At 43.8% G+C, this 15,263-nt stretch overlaps 1 protein-coding gene across 1 annotated transcript in view; it reads right to left on the minus strand.

Annotated features, from left to right (window-relative positions):
- Positions 1-15,263, minus strand: part of LOC139583600 (catenin delta-2-like) — a 400,634-nt gene that overhangs the window by 86,705 nt on the left and 298,666 nt on the right. Inside the window, exons 13-14 of the mRNA XM_071414857.1 lie at positions 11,853-11,985; positions 4,543-4,756 (exon numbers count right to left, since the gene is read on the minus strand). Of these exons, the coding sequence (XP_071270958.1) occupies positions 4,543-4,756; positions 11,853-11,985 (347 nt within the window). The remainder of the gene's footprint in view (positions 1-4,542; positions 4,757-11,852; positions 11,986-15,263) is intronic.

Genomic DNA, 15,263 nt, shown 5'->3' on the forward strand with positions numbered 1-15,263 from the left:
AGCCCATATCTGGATGCTGGGGGATTGCCTGTTGTATATCCTCTGTGAGCAGAACTGCTATCACCAGCCTAGACTCAGAGAGTAAATTAAAGCAGTAAATTCTCCCTGAGTCACAGAGACAGGCCATGCATAACACTGCTTCAGAGTTAGCCAGGAAGAGGAAGAGAGAGAGAGAGAGAGAGGGAGAGAGAGAGAGGGAGCGAGAGGGAGGGAGACAGACAGACAGAGAGAGGGAGAAAGAGAGAGAAGGAGAGAGAGAGGGAGAGAGGGAGAGAGGGAGAGAGGGAGAGAGGGAGAGAGCGAGAGAGAGAGAGAGAGACAGACAGACAGAGAGAGAGAGAGGGAGCGAGAGAGGGGTAGAGAGAGAGCGCGAGAGAGGGGTAGAGAGAGAGAGAGAGAGGAGCGAGAGAGGGGTAGGGAGCGAGAGAGAGAGAGAGAGAGGAGCGAGAGAGGGGTAGGGAGCGAGAGAGAGAGAGAGAGAGGAGCGAGAGAGGGGTAGAGAGAGAGATATAGAGGGTTAGAGAGACAGTGAGAGGGCAAGAGAGAGAAAGAGCGAGAGGGAGCAAGAGAGGGGTAAGAGAGAGAGGAGTGAAGTTGAATGAGCTGATTATTTTGTGACAGGCTGCTCTCTAAGCACTCAAAGTTGCACTGCATTTAATTTCTATGTTAATCTGCGTACACACACGTACATGCACACACATGCACACACACACCGGACACACGCACACACATCCATCAGTCATTGACCATGACCAAATAACCATACTAGCGTTCTACATACTTAAACTGCATAGGCCCCAAATAACTGGCTCAGTTGGTAGAGCATGGCGCTTGCAACGCCAGGGTTGTGGGTTCATTCCCCACGGGGGGACCAGGATGAATATGTATGAACTTTCCAATTTGTAAGTCGCTCTGGATAAGAGCGTCTGCTAAATGACTTAAATGTAAATGTAAATAGTCAAATCAAATCAAACTTTATTTGTCACATGCGCCGAATACAACAAGTGTAGACCTTACTGTGAAATGCTTACTTACAAGCCCTTAACCAACAGTGCAGTGGAAAATATTTACCAAATAAACGAAAGTAAAAAATAATAAAGAGTAACACAATAAAATATCAATAACGAGGCTATATACAGGGGGTACCGGTACCGAGTCAGTGTGCAGGGGTACAGGTTAGTTGAGGTAATTTGTACATGTAGGTAGGGGTGAAGTGACTATGCATAAATAATAAACAGCGAGTAGCAGCAGTGTACAAAACAAATGGGGGGTGGGTGTCAATGTAAATAGTCTGGTGGCCATGTGATTAATTGTTCAGAAGTCTTATGGCTTGAGTATAGAAGCTGTTAAGGAGCCTTTTGGTCCTAGATTTGGCGCTCCGGTACCGCTTTCTGTGCGGTAGCAGAGAAAACAGTCTATGACTGGAGTCTTTGACAATTTTATGGGCTTTCCTCTGACACCACTTGGTATAGAGGTCCTGGATGACAGGAAGCTTGGCCCCAGTGATGTACTGGGCCATAGGCACTACCCTCTGTAGTGCCTTATGGTCAGATGCCGAGCAGTCGCCATACCAGGCGGTGATGCAACCGGTCAGGATGCTCTCAATGGTGCAGCTGTAGAACTTTTTGAGGATCTGGGGACCCATGACAAATCTTTTCAGTCTCCTGAGGGGGAAAGGTTTTGTCCTCTTCACGACTGTCTGGCTGTGTTTAGACCATGATAGTTCGTTGGTGAAGTGGACACCAAGGAACTTGAAACTCTCGACCCGCTCCACTACAGCCCTGTAAATGTTACTGGGGGCCTGTTCAGTCTGCCTTTTCCTGTAGTCCACGATCAGCTCCTTTGTCTTGCTCACATTGAGGGAGAGGTGTTGTACTGGCAACACACTGCCAGTTCTCTGACCTCCTCCCTATAGGCTGTCACATCATTGTCGGTGATCAGGCCTACCACTGTTATGTCGTCAGCAAACGTAATGATGGTGTTGGAGTCGTGTTTGGCTACGCAGTCATGGGTGAACAGGGAGTACAGGAGGGGACTAAGTACACATCCCTGAGGGGCCCCAGTGTTGAGGATCAGCGTGGCAGACGTGTTGTTGCCCCCTCTTACCACCTGGGGGCGGCCCGTCAGGAAGTCCAGGATCCAGTTGTAGAGGGAGGTGTTTAGTCCCAGGGTCCTTAGCTTAGTGATGAGCTTTGTGGGCACTATGGTGTTGAGCGCTGAGCTGTAGTCAATGAACAGCATTCTCACATAGGTGTTCTTTTTGTCCAGGTGGGAAAGGGCAGTGTGGAGTGCAATAGAGATTGCATCATCTGTGGATCTGTTGGTGCGGTATCCAAATTAGAGTGGGTCTAGGGTATCCGGGAGGATGCTGTTGATGTGAGCCATGCGGAAATCATTTAGGCAGGTTATCTTCCCTTCCTTGGGCACAGAGACTATGGTGGTCTGCTTGAAACATGTATGTTACAGACTCTATGTTACAAACAACGCAAAAAACGAACATAATGTTTAGTAAAACATATGCAGTATATCATGACTGTAGCCACTACTTTGCTACGGCTTCACATATATAACTGGCTATCTAAGTTAAATATGAAGTTGTCGCACAGCAAGTTTATCGGGTATCCAGTTAACGTCAAGTCCTACTAAAGCATGTAGCTAACATTTGCTACCGTATTTAGCTAAAGTAAAGGCACGGCAGGCTGCAAATAACTCTCTTTTCAAAGATATACGATTAAATAATCGTGATCATTTTGAGGCCAACAAAATACTAGTTACATTTCAACACTGCAGGAGACTCTTTGCTCATCTTCTTTGCCATCTTTAATTTGTTTTTGTTTACTTTCAGAGAACTATCAAATCTCAAAGCCCTCCTTTCATCCAGTTCGAATGCAAAAGTTTACAGTCCATTCATACTACATGAGAAGCCAAAATGAGTATGACATCCGGGCATTTAAAGCATACTTGATTTTTGAAAAGTGACATACAATTTTTTGCATATTAAAACTGCCTACTATTTAGGACGCTGGTATGGCTATTCGCACACAAACATTGTTTTTGGCCCTCTGTGTCCCCTGTCTCCGTGGAGACCATCTGACCGAGAGATGAGCGTTGTTGCTGTGAGGGAGGAGTCAGAGGTCAAACTGGACATGAGGGTCACGCTTCCTCTCGCTTCCCTTATCTCTGAACATAACAACGCTACAAAAGCAGCCTCTGTCTGTATTTGTGCCTGTGTGTTCGTGTATGTGTGTCTGTGTGTGTGTTCGTGTATGTGTGTGTGTGTGTGTGTGTTTATCTCTGAACAAGCTCTCTCCACAGAAAGGGAGAAGAAGAAATTATTACTCCTGAATACAGTTTAAACACCGTTTCACTGTGTACGAACATGTCATTGACTGGGTATTGAACACAGGTCATCAGTGACACTCAAGACCATGTTAGCCCACTGAGCTAAAGCCTAGGCATTAACACTGGGAGTTAACACAAGTCCTCAAGTCTTAAATGCTATTTCAAGAGGCCTCATTTCTTCCCTCAGTGGTTGGAAGGCCTTTACAATAGAGTCTATTCTGGCTCTGTCACATACTGCCTGCCAGCCCAAAGGGCGGCCAATTTAGGCAGGGGTACCCGCTCCATCGGATTAGCTGATAGGCTTCTCAACGCCCATTCACAAGGCTAATCACTAGTCACAGATGGGCTAGGACCAAGTATGTCTGGCCCCTCCCATCAGAGATAAACACGCATGAACGTTCACAGACACACACACACACACACACACACACACACACACACACACACACACACACACACACACACACACACACACACACACACACACACACACACACACACACACACACACACACACACACACACACACACACACACACGAAAGCTTGGATTAAGGTCCCTAGATGTTGATATAGCCTGATGTAAAATAGTCTTTCAGGATCTCTCCTTGGCTAGCCTGTCTTAGAAGCCTTCTTCTTCTAATGGTCCACACCAAACCAACACACACTGATGTTCTCACTGTTCTCACCTAAGGGGCTAAAGAAACATGACCGTTGTAAAAACTGCAATCTCACAGAGATACCAAGGCCAAAAAAAACTCATATCTGGCAGAGAGAAAAATCCTCAGAAAAGACTGAAGGTAGCGAAACAGACGTGTGTTCAGTGTGTGGGAGTTGTTTGTTTCTCATATTTGTTGACTAGTGAGGGGGTTTGTTCCCAGCGTCACAGAGAGAAGCACTGTGGTTTGTGTTAATATTTCAGTGTGTGCTCTCAAAGACAGTTGAGACTTTGTCTGTCCGTGGACAATGAGGTTCTGAGAATTCGGATGGAATGCTAGAAGTGTGAAACCATTGAATTCATTGATCCTGCTTTTTTTCAAATTGTTTTCTCTACTGACCAGCTATGTTCTCCTGCTAGTGAATAAGTCTGGACTTATGAGTAATTAAACCATTGAAAACAGTTATCACTGTCTTCTGGAATTTAGAGGTGTCAGTGTGTGTACGTGTATGTGTGTGTGTGTGTGTCATATGTGTCCTGTACCTGTGACCAGTTCTCGTATCTCCACGTCTCCAGTCTTGCGTAGCAGGCGTACCAGGGCAGGTATGCCCCCAAAGTTCTTCAGGGTGATCTTGTTGTCGTCGTTGGCCTTGCCATAGACCAGGTTCCTCAAGGCTCCACAGGCACTGCGGTGGACCTCACTCATACGGTGGTCCAACAGGTCTACCAGCAGCTGGATCCCACCCTGACGACGAATCTGATGATGAATCAGACAGAGAGAGAGAGAGAAATAGTGGTGATTGTATTGTATTTGAATAGTTTGACTAGTAGTTTTCAAACTCAAGAGTTTTTTCCAATCGATCACAGCAAGTGGTTATTTTCTTCAATGTAGCCCATCTGTGTGCCGCTGAGGCATTTGCTTGGGAAGCCAACACGTAACCTTGCTTGAAGACGTGTTAATTAACAAATTAGGGGAGGGGTGGTAGGCGGTAGGGGAAAATAATAATAAAGGAAAATATATTTAAAAAATAAGAAAAAATATATATGGGGGACTGGAAATGATGCAGACAATTATATTGATAGAACCCACAATCTATCTGCAATATTAAAGCTGATCTACCCGTTAAATAAAAAAAAATATTAAAAAAATACAATACGAAATTAAACCTCAAAATGTAAATTCTAATCATGTACACTCAGTGATTTCCAGGGAGATGAGACAGACAAGAACTTCAAACTGTTTTTCCAGCAGTCTCGCCCTCCAGGAGTTACAATCCTAACCTTCCCCCGCTGGTGTTACAGACATAGCCTTCCCCCACTGTTTCACTACAGGGCCTTCTGGAACCATCAGGGGGCCAATGAGCAGAGAGAAAGGAGGGTTCCAACCAGTCATCAGGGAGTTATAATGATCCTAGATCTCGGTAGTGGTTCACAGGATGTCATTAACCGTAGAAACATTTATATGTCCTTAACAACCAACTGGTGAATATTTGGAGTTGTGTGTTTGTGTGTGTGTATGTGTGTGAGTGCGTGCGCGTGTCTTAGATCCTAAACACATTTGTGCACAAAATGTGAGAAAAATAAGCTTTCTGTGCATAATTTCTGGGATCTTTTATTTCAGCTCATGAAATATGGGACCAACACTTTACATGCTGCATTTATATTTTTGTTTAGTATAAATAGTGTTCCTATTCCCTGCTTTAAAGAGCTGCTGGCCCAGATTACAAGTGCCTTTCTCTTTTAAAGGCTTCGCTCTGTTCTTGACCTGAACCTTCTACACATAAACCTTAGATAGCATCACTACACAGAGGGAGAGACAGAAACAGAGAGAGAGAGAGAGAGGAAAAGGTAGAAAGGGAGTGAGAAGGGAATGAAAGAGTTAAGAGGGAGAGTGAGAGTGAAGGTGAAGGGAAAACAGTCTCAGGGAGAGAGAGAAAGAAAGGCAGAGAGGAGAGAAGGGGCAAGGAAAGGTTAGAAGAGCTGTTTGACGACATTGCAGAAGTTTATCGCTCCAAATTAATTTCAGTTATCTTTTCAATTAAGCCGGATTAACACTGAACTGAATACTAAACAAACCACATACATTGATACTCAAAAACATCCCTCTCCTCTCCTCGCTTCGCTCATCTTCCTCTCCTATCATCTCCCCTCTCCTATCATCTCCTCTCTCCTCTCCCGTCTCCTAGCCTCTCTTCTACCCCCCCCCCCCCCCCGTGACACGTACAGTCACTAAGAGGACAATACTCTTGATGATCTAATAATCCACATAAATAGTGCATTGCCTCCATACCTAGGACCAGTATATAAAGGTGATTATGCTGTGGATTGATTTGTTTGTGGCCTGCGGTTGCATGGCGGGCATAGCTACTGCACTACATTTACCGCTAGTAGTTCGTGTTAGCTACAGCTTCTTGGCACGGGTGGAGTGGCAATTGTGGGAAATGTGATCGTCTGGCTTCGGGATACGAGAGACCATGACAGGAACGCCAAACTGGGAATGTGTGGAAAGAGTGGCCCCGTTCATAGCCATGTGTGTGAGCCTTTGTTACAGATCTGTACATTACACACACACAAAGATTTTGTTGCAGTATCATGCATATGTTTAAATACAGCAGACAACAAATTGACAATACAGCGACCCTAGTCTCTGTCAGATTACCCTGCATTTTCCACGTTTGCATTTGGGCTTGTAAACCACTTACAGACAATCAGGGATTAGGCCATTGGGATACACATGCCGTTCATGTTTGAGTTCCATTGTAGTAGGAACTCTCTGCTGTATTAGATTACGCTGCCAGCAGCGTTTCCACAACTGAGTCCATTTTATATGGTGGTTTTGGAGCAGTGGCTTCTTCCTTGCTGAGCGGCCTTTCAGATTATGTCGATATAGGACTTGTTTTACTGTGGATATAGATAATTTTGGACCTGTTTCCTCCAGCATCTTCACAAGGTCCTTTGCTGTTGTTCTGGGATTCATTTGCACTTTTCACACCAAAGTACGTTCATCTCTAGGAGACAGAACGCGTCTCCTTCCTGAGCGGTATGACGGCTGCGTGGTCCCATGGTGTTTATACTTGCGTACTATTGTTTGTACAGATGAACGTGGTACCTTCAGGCGTTTGGAAATTGCTCCCAAGGATGAACCAGACTTGTGGAGGTCTAAAAAAAAATTCTGAGGTCTTGGCTGATTTCTTTTGATTTTCCCAAGATGTCAAGCAGAGGCACTGAGTTTGAAGGTAGGCCGTGAAATACATCCACAGGTACACCTCCAATTGACTCAAATTATGTCAATTAGCCTATCGGAAGCTTCTAAAGCCACAACATAATTTTCTGGAATTTTCCAAACTGTTTAAAGGCATAGTCAACTTAGTGTATGTAAACTTCTGACCTACTGGAATTGTGATGCAGTGAATTATAACTGAAATAATCTGTCTGTGAACAATTGTTGGAAAATTGACTTGTGTCATGCACAAAGTAGATGTCCTTACCGACTTGCCAAAACTATAGTTTGTTAACAAGAAATGTGTGGAGTGGTTGAAAAACGAGTTTTAATGACTCCAACCTAAGTGTTTGTAAACTTCCGACTTCAACTGTACATATGGACAGTACCATATCAAATAATCTAATGATTCTGCCTCTTCGCAGCAAAATCTGCAGAGCTGGGAAGGTTGTATCCCCCATATAAATAACATTCTGTTGGTTGCAAGAATTCTGTATAATAATTCAAATTGAAGAATTCTAAGTTTTGAATCCGGCATCGTTTTGTGTATCAGTTCATAAACCATGTGCCATGGAATCTGTACGTCAAAAATCTCTTCCCAACTATTTTGCAATCTATATGGCACGGCTGTCAATTTTTGGTCTTTAAATGAAACTGGTATACTTTATTATTTATCACAATTTTCTTTAACCAATTCTGCTCTTTAATGCAGTTAGTAACTTTTTCCCTCTTCCATTTTTGCGGTAATGCTGAAATTAGTTGTTTGTAATTTTGGGTAGAGAAGACATTTCCATATGTTTTTATTAGCTGCATGTATGACATACTGTAACTACACCAGTCCTATTTATGATATCATTTACGAAGTTTATACCTTTTAAAAAATATATATATATTTTTTTAATCAATTAGTATATTTGAGTTTAACCACAATATTTGTTCTGTCATTTCTGGTGTCACGACTTCCACCGAGGTCGGCCCCTCTCCTTGTTCGGGCGGCGTTCGGGGATCGACGTCACTGGCTTTCTAGCCATCGCCGCTCCATTTTGCATATTTCTATTAGTTTTGTCTTGTTCCATACACACCTGGTTTTCATTATCTAATCACACTGCATGTATTTAATCCTCTGTTCCTCTCCATGTCTTCGTGTGTAATTGTTTATTGTTATGTGGGTATGTTCACGTGCTAGACTTTTGTATATGTTCCGTGTTTTGAGCACTTTGATGTCATTTTGTGCTTATTTATTGACTGGAATATAAGTGCACCTGTTTACTCTACTCTGCTCTCCTGCACCTGACTTCGCCTCCCATACACACCCGTAACATCTGGTTGATTAAATTTAAATTGCAACCAACTTTCTATGGCGAAGTTATAAAAATAGCAATATTTGGGAGATGATTTCTGTCACGCAAAATGACGCTGGAGAGACGAAGCAGGTACGGGGAGTAACATTTAATAAATGACGGACATATAACGAGACAAGCACAGCGTCAGCAAACAAAAACTTAGACAAGAAACAATCAATGCAGCAGCAGGGAACAGAGCAAGGGAACAGACAAATATAGGGGAGGAAATTAACATGTAATAAGTGAGTCCAGGTGAGTCCATTAACGCTGATGCGAGTGACGAGAGAAGGCAGGTGTGGGTGATGGATGGCAGGAGCGTGTGATGCAGGGTAATCTGGCGCCCTCAAGCGCCAGGGGAAGGGAAGAGCGGGAGCAAACATGACAGTACCCCTCCCTCTTGGGACGCCACCCGGCGTCCCACCTGGGCAAACCGGCCGAGACATGGGCGCAGGGCAAGCCAGTTGGGGCGTGAAAGCCCGACGAACCGGCAGGAGCGTGGGAGCCTGGCGAGCCGGCTCAGGCATAGGAGCCTGACGATCCGGCTGAGGCAAAACGCCTGTCGATCCCGCTGAAGGGGAGCCCGATGATCCAGTGGAGTGTGACGTGGGATGGGAAACCGCCGAGCCAGGAAAACCTCTCGAGCCAGCCAGGGCGTGAAAGCCTGAAGGGCTAGCTTAGGCACCCCGGTTCCATCGGCAGCGGAATCCACCAACGTCACCAACAAAACACAAGACAAACAACAACAAAAAACTCCTGGACCGGCTGGGCAAGCAAAAACTGACGATCCAGCTGAGGCCCGAAGTGGGATGAGCGCCATCCGAGTCAACCGGGGCAAGGAAACCTCTCGAGCCTGCTAGGGCGCGAAAGCCCGATAAGCTGGCTAGGCATCCCCGGTTCCATTGGTGGCGACCCCGAACCGCTGCCACCATTCCAACCAGAACGCCAGTACTCCCCGATGCTTCGTATGATGGCTGCTGCATTCTGTCACGCAAAATGACGCTGGAGAGACGAAGCAGGTACGGGGAGTAACATTTAATAAATGACGGACATATAACGAGACAAGCACAGCGTCAGCAAACAAAAACTTAGACAAGAAACAATCAATGCAGCAGCAGGGAACAGAGCAAGGGAACAGACAAATATAGGGGAGGAAATTAACATGTAATAAGTGAGTCCAGGTGAGTCCATTAACGCTGATGCGAGTGACGAGAGAAGGCAGGTGTGGGTGATGGATGGCAGGAGCGTGTGATGCAGGGTAATCTGGCGCCCTCAAGCGCCAGGGGAAGGGAAGAGCGGGAGCAAACATGACAGATTTCCTTTTCAAATAACTGAAAGTGAGAGTTTGTAAACTGAATAAAGGGAAAAAGACCTTTCTTGAACATGGGGTGAGCCATTCTTACTAATTTCCTAGAGAACCAGTTCGGATTTAAGTATAACTTTTGTATTACTGAAGCCTTTAGTGAGATGTTTAATGCTTTAATATTTAATCATTTCTGCCCTCCGAATTAATATTCATTATATAAATAGGCGTATTTCATTTTGTCTGGCTTGCTGTTCCAAATAAAATATAATATTTTTTTTCTCATATAATTTTCTAAACTGTTCGCTAGGTGTAGGCAAGACCATAAGCAAATGGGTAAACTGGGATATGACTAAAGAGTTAATCAGGGTGATTTTTACACAAATAGAAAGGTATTTACCTTTCCATGGTAGTAAGATCTTATCTATTGTTTTACATGAATCATCAGCGTACAATGACACCTTTTGTTTTTAAGCCCTGTATTTCTAATCCCTTGATATTATTCTTGGATCTGACTTTAATAGCTAACAGTCCTCTGAGTATATCAAAAATGTTTTGGTACACCTCAACTAATGTCTAGTGTTTATGTAATAAACAAAAGGAAAATGCTGTTCTGAAACACAAGGCTTATCCAATGAAACATGAAAGATATGGATATAAAAGAGGAGCGAAATGGATGTAGAAAATGGAGGGAGGAAGAGAAAGAAAATACAGGGAGGTTTTGGTGGGGGAGGATGAAGGTAAGCAGGGATGGAAGAGGGATGAGACAGAAGAGAGGGAGTGAGAGAGAGAGAGAGAGAGAGAGAGTGTGTGAGAGAGAGAGAGAGAGAGAGATAGAGAGAGAGAGAGAGAGAGACTGCAGCTTGACTATAGGCCACGTCTGGACAAATGGATATCGATAGATCATATAGCCACAAAAACAGCTGATGGGATTGAACTTTAGCCAGACAGAGATGAGAAGGGGGCGGTGTGTATGTTTGTGTGTAGACGTGCTATAAATAATGTTGAGCTGAATTTGCCAAACTGTCTCTGTGGTCAGTCACAATAAAGGCCAGACTTTAGACTTCCGGATGCCCTACACCCACCCACACACACACACACCACTCTAATCATTACTTTGCACACTCTGCATTATTTGAACCCATATCCTGGAATCAAATACCGGCCTCCCTCCCTCCCTCCCTTCTCTTTCTTTCTCTCCCTCTCCACTTTTCGCTCACTCTCCCCATTCTCTCTCCCTCTCCTCCATTCTCTGTCCCTCTCCCCCACTCTCTCTCTCCCTCTTTCTCTCCCTCTCCACTTTTCGCTCACTCTCCCCATTCTCTCTCCCTCTCCTCCATTCTCTGTCCCTCTCCCCCACTCTCTCTCTCCCTCCCCAACTCTCTCTCCCTCTCCCCATCTCTCCCTCTCCCCATCTCTCCCTCCCCCACTCCCTCTCCCTTGATACTTTGTGGAGACAATCACAGCGTTGTCTTGTCTGTCAATACCAAGCTTTCTTCTTATTGTGTCTCTGCTCTATTCAACGTTAATTCCAACTGCTACAACACACAAAAGGACTACGTTTGTACCTGTGTTTGTACACACGTGTGTGTGTATGCAAGTGTGTATGTGTTTTTGTGCATTTTACAATGTGCATCGTCACTTTTCAATAAGAGCGTGAAGCAGCTATTGACCGACAGCGGCGCAGCAGTAATGTATTTCATCGAGCAGGGCAGAGGCACGTCAATGCTGTCTGCTGTTGTAAAAATGGATTGTGAGGGATTCAGAGCAGACAACACAATGTAACACAATGTAACAGATTACTGCAATGTCAAGGCGATAGGAGGCTTATTTATGAAGTGTTTGTTAAAGGGTTCTAACACCAGTTTATTCCAGATAGCCTTAGAGGGATTTGTAAAGAGAGGGAGGGATGCACTGGGTTTTGGGAATGGTAGAAAGGACTTTGTCTTTGCCGAACACACATGCACACACACGCACAGTGGTAGGCTACCTCTGATTTGATATTGTTGTCTCCGAAGCAGAGGTGTTGGAGGTAGGCTGCAGCGTTGGACTGGACTGAAGGGAACTGGTGCTGTAGCATCTGAATCACTTCAGGTAACTCTGGATCCCTCCATCCAAACTCCCTGCAGAAAGAGAGGGGGTGGGGGTGGAGAGAAAGAGAGAGGGGGGAAAAGAGGGGGGAGATAGAGAGAGAAAGGGAGAGAATGAGAAAACATGTAATTGTTAGATGATTATACAGCACAACACAGTACCCGAAGGCGACATTTATTTCCGAGGTTGAAGACCATAAGATCGTTAGTTGTGTGGGTGTGTGAGGCCAGTCACCACCGTTATTCCATTAGGTTTAACACTCCCACTGATACGCAGGACAAAGTGAAATAAATGTTTTCTCTCACATCATTATGGAGGAAATGGTTTTCTTTATTATGTTATCCTTCTCACATGGTTGTTGTGGAATGCAGAGAAATTAGAAATACAGGAGGGATAGAATACCTACTGTGTTGCTCACCACTGCTATAATACTTTACCCCTCTTTCTCTCAATGTGTCCCTGTCTCTCTCTCTCTGTCTCACTGTCTCTCTCTCTCTCTGTCTCTTTCTCGCTCTGTCTCTTTCTCGCTCTGTCTCTCTCTCGCTCTCTCTCTCTCTCTCTCTCTCGCTCTGTCTCTTTCTCGCTCTGTCTCTCTCTCGCTCTCTCTCTCTGTCTCTTTCTCGCTCTGTCTCTCGCTCTCGCTCTCTCTCGCTCTGTCTCTTTCTCGCTCTGTCTCTCTCTCTCTCTCTCTCTCTCTCTCTTCTCTCGCTCTCTGTCTCTCGCTCTCTCTCTCTCTCTCTCTCTGTCTCTTTCTCGTTCTGTCTCTCGCTCTCTCTCTCTCTCTCGCTCTGTCTCTTTCTCGCTCTGTCTCTCTCTCTCTCTCTCTCTCGCTCTGTCTCTTTCTCGCTCTGTCTCTCTCTCTCGCTCTGTCTCTCTCTCTCTCTCTCTCTCTCTCGCTCTGTCTCTTTCTCTCTCTGTCTCTCTCTCGCTCTGTCAATTCAATTTAAGGGGCTTTATTGGCAGGGGAAACATATGTTTACATTGCCAAAGCAAGTGAAATAGATCATAAACAAAAGTGGAATAAACAATAAAAAATTACCAGTAAACATTACACTGACAAATGTTCCAAAAGAAAAAAGAAATTTCAAATGTCATATTTTGTCTATATTAAGTGTTGTAACGATGTGCAAATAGTTGAAGTAAAAAATGGAAAATAAATGAACATAAATATCGGTTGTATTTACAATGGTGTTTGTTCTTCACCGGTTGCCCTTTCCTTGTGGCAACATGTCACAAAACTTGCTGCTGTGATTGCACACGGGTATTTCACCCAATAGATATGGGAGTTTATCAAAATTGGAACTGTTTTTCTAATTCTTTGTTGGTCTGTGGAAAATACGTGTCACTAATATGGTCATACATTTGGCAGAAGGTTAGGAAGTGCATCTCAGTTTCCACCTCATTTTGTGGGCAGTGTGCACACAGCCTGTCTTCTCTTGAGAGCCAGGTCTGCCTTCGGCGGCCTTTCTCAATTGCAAGGATAAGCTCACTGAGTCTGTACATAGTCAAAGATTTCCTTAATTTTGGGTCAGTCACAATGGTCAGGTATTCTGCCACTGTGTACTCTTTGTTTAGGGACAAATAGCAGTCTAGTTTGCTTTGTTTTTTGTAAATTCTTTCCAATGTGTCAATTATCTTTTAGTTTTCTCATGATTTGGTTGCACTGTAACAAATTGATGTAGTTTTCTACAGTAAAAACGCACAGTAATTCCCTGTTTTATCCATTAACAATTTAATGATGTAGACTGCAATGCATCTTGGGTCGCCGAACGATTACAGTTTGTAACAGTGAATTTTACAGTACATGTTACGCAAACAAAATACAGGATTGGATTAAGGTATTAACCTGTCTTTTCGGGTGAATTCTTGTACAAGACCCCTACACTGAAGCAGCCATCAAGTGGGTTAAATCATATTTCACATTCATCAGCCATACAATGAGAAGACGACTTCTCACTAGGACACGGCTCCCGATGTAAAATAACCTACAGAATCACATTTTAAACAATTGACCATTTGGGCACATCGCGCTTTCCACATGCCCGGGCAGTCTCATGATGGAAGCGAATATCTGCAATTGCTGTCAGTAGGCTACATGAAATTTGTTTAATTTTGAGAGAACATTTTGCATCAGGAGCCCGTGAATCGATTTGAAAACATCAAGTGCCTCTGTGAGCCATCTGTCCAAAACTGTTATAATTAATAGCCTATTCCATGTTCTGTTATCCCCAAATATTTTTGCACGTGAGCTAATAGCTAGATGTGCGCTCCCTTAGCTAAATGTTGGAACGTTGTTTGAATCAAGATGGAATAATTTCTAGATGTATTTTCGTTATGTCAGTTATGGCTTGATGGTTCGAATGTGTAATCAATCTGTCTGTCCATTGGCGAGCTAGCTGCATTATAGCTGTAATTTGAGGTGAATTTAGGTGAACTATTCTCAGCCACAAATGTTAGCTTGAATTGAATTGTTTATATAGCTTGTATTTTGGGGATTTGGATTCTAGAAATAAGGACAGGCTTACTGCAGCTTGAACTGAGACAGCTGATTTATTTACATTTTTATTATTATCCAGAATCAACCTTACACAGTTAAAATGTTTCAGTGTAAATCGTGTATGAATCTAATACAGTAGTATCATTCAGACAGCACATTAAAATTGATAGAAATTCACCCAATTGCTATTTAAATTGTTGTGTGCCCAAAATGTTCCCGTGCATTCAGGCAATTTACTGCCTTTGAGTCTCACTTACATGCTGACCACACCGCTGGCGTCATGTGAGTGAGTGAGCCTTGCAAAATAAATGTACACATACAGCTGAAGTCGGAAGTTTACATACACTTAGGTTGGAGTCATTAAAACTCGCTTTTCAACCACTCCACAAATTTCTTGTTAACAAACTATAGTTTTGGCAAGTCGGTTAGGACATCTACTTTGTGCATGACACAAGTAATTTTTCCAACAATTGTTCACAGACAGATTATTTCAGTTATAATTCACTGTATCACAATTCCAGTAGGACAGAAGTTTACATACACTAAGTTGACTGTGCCTTTAAACAGCTTGGAAAATTCCAGAAAATGTTGTCATGGCTTTAGAAGCTTTTGATAGGCTAATTTACATTTTTTGAGTCTATTAGAGGTGTACCTGTGGATGTATTTCAAGGCCTACCTTCAAACTCAGTGCCTCTTTGCTTGACGTCATGAGAAAATCAAAAGAAATCAGCCAAGACCTCAGAAAAAAATTGTAGACCTCCACAAGTCTGGTTCATGCATGGGAGCAATTTCCAAACGTCTGAAGGTACCACG

This window comes from Salvelinus alpinus, chromosome 8 (genome assembly GCF_045679555.1).
Source record: "Salvelinus alpinus chromosome 8, SLU_Salpinus.1, whole genome shotgun sequence".
NCBI classification, from domain to species: Eukaryota; Metazoa; Chordata; class Actinopteri; order Salmoniformes; family Salmonidae; genus Salvelinus; species Salvelinus alpinus.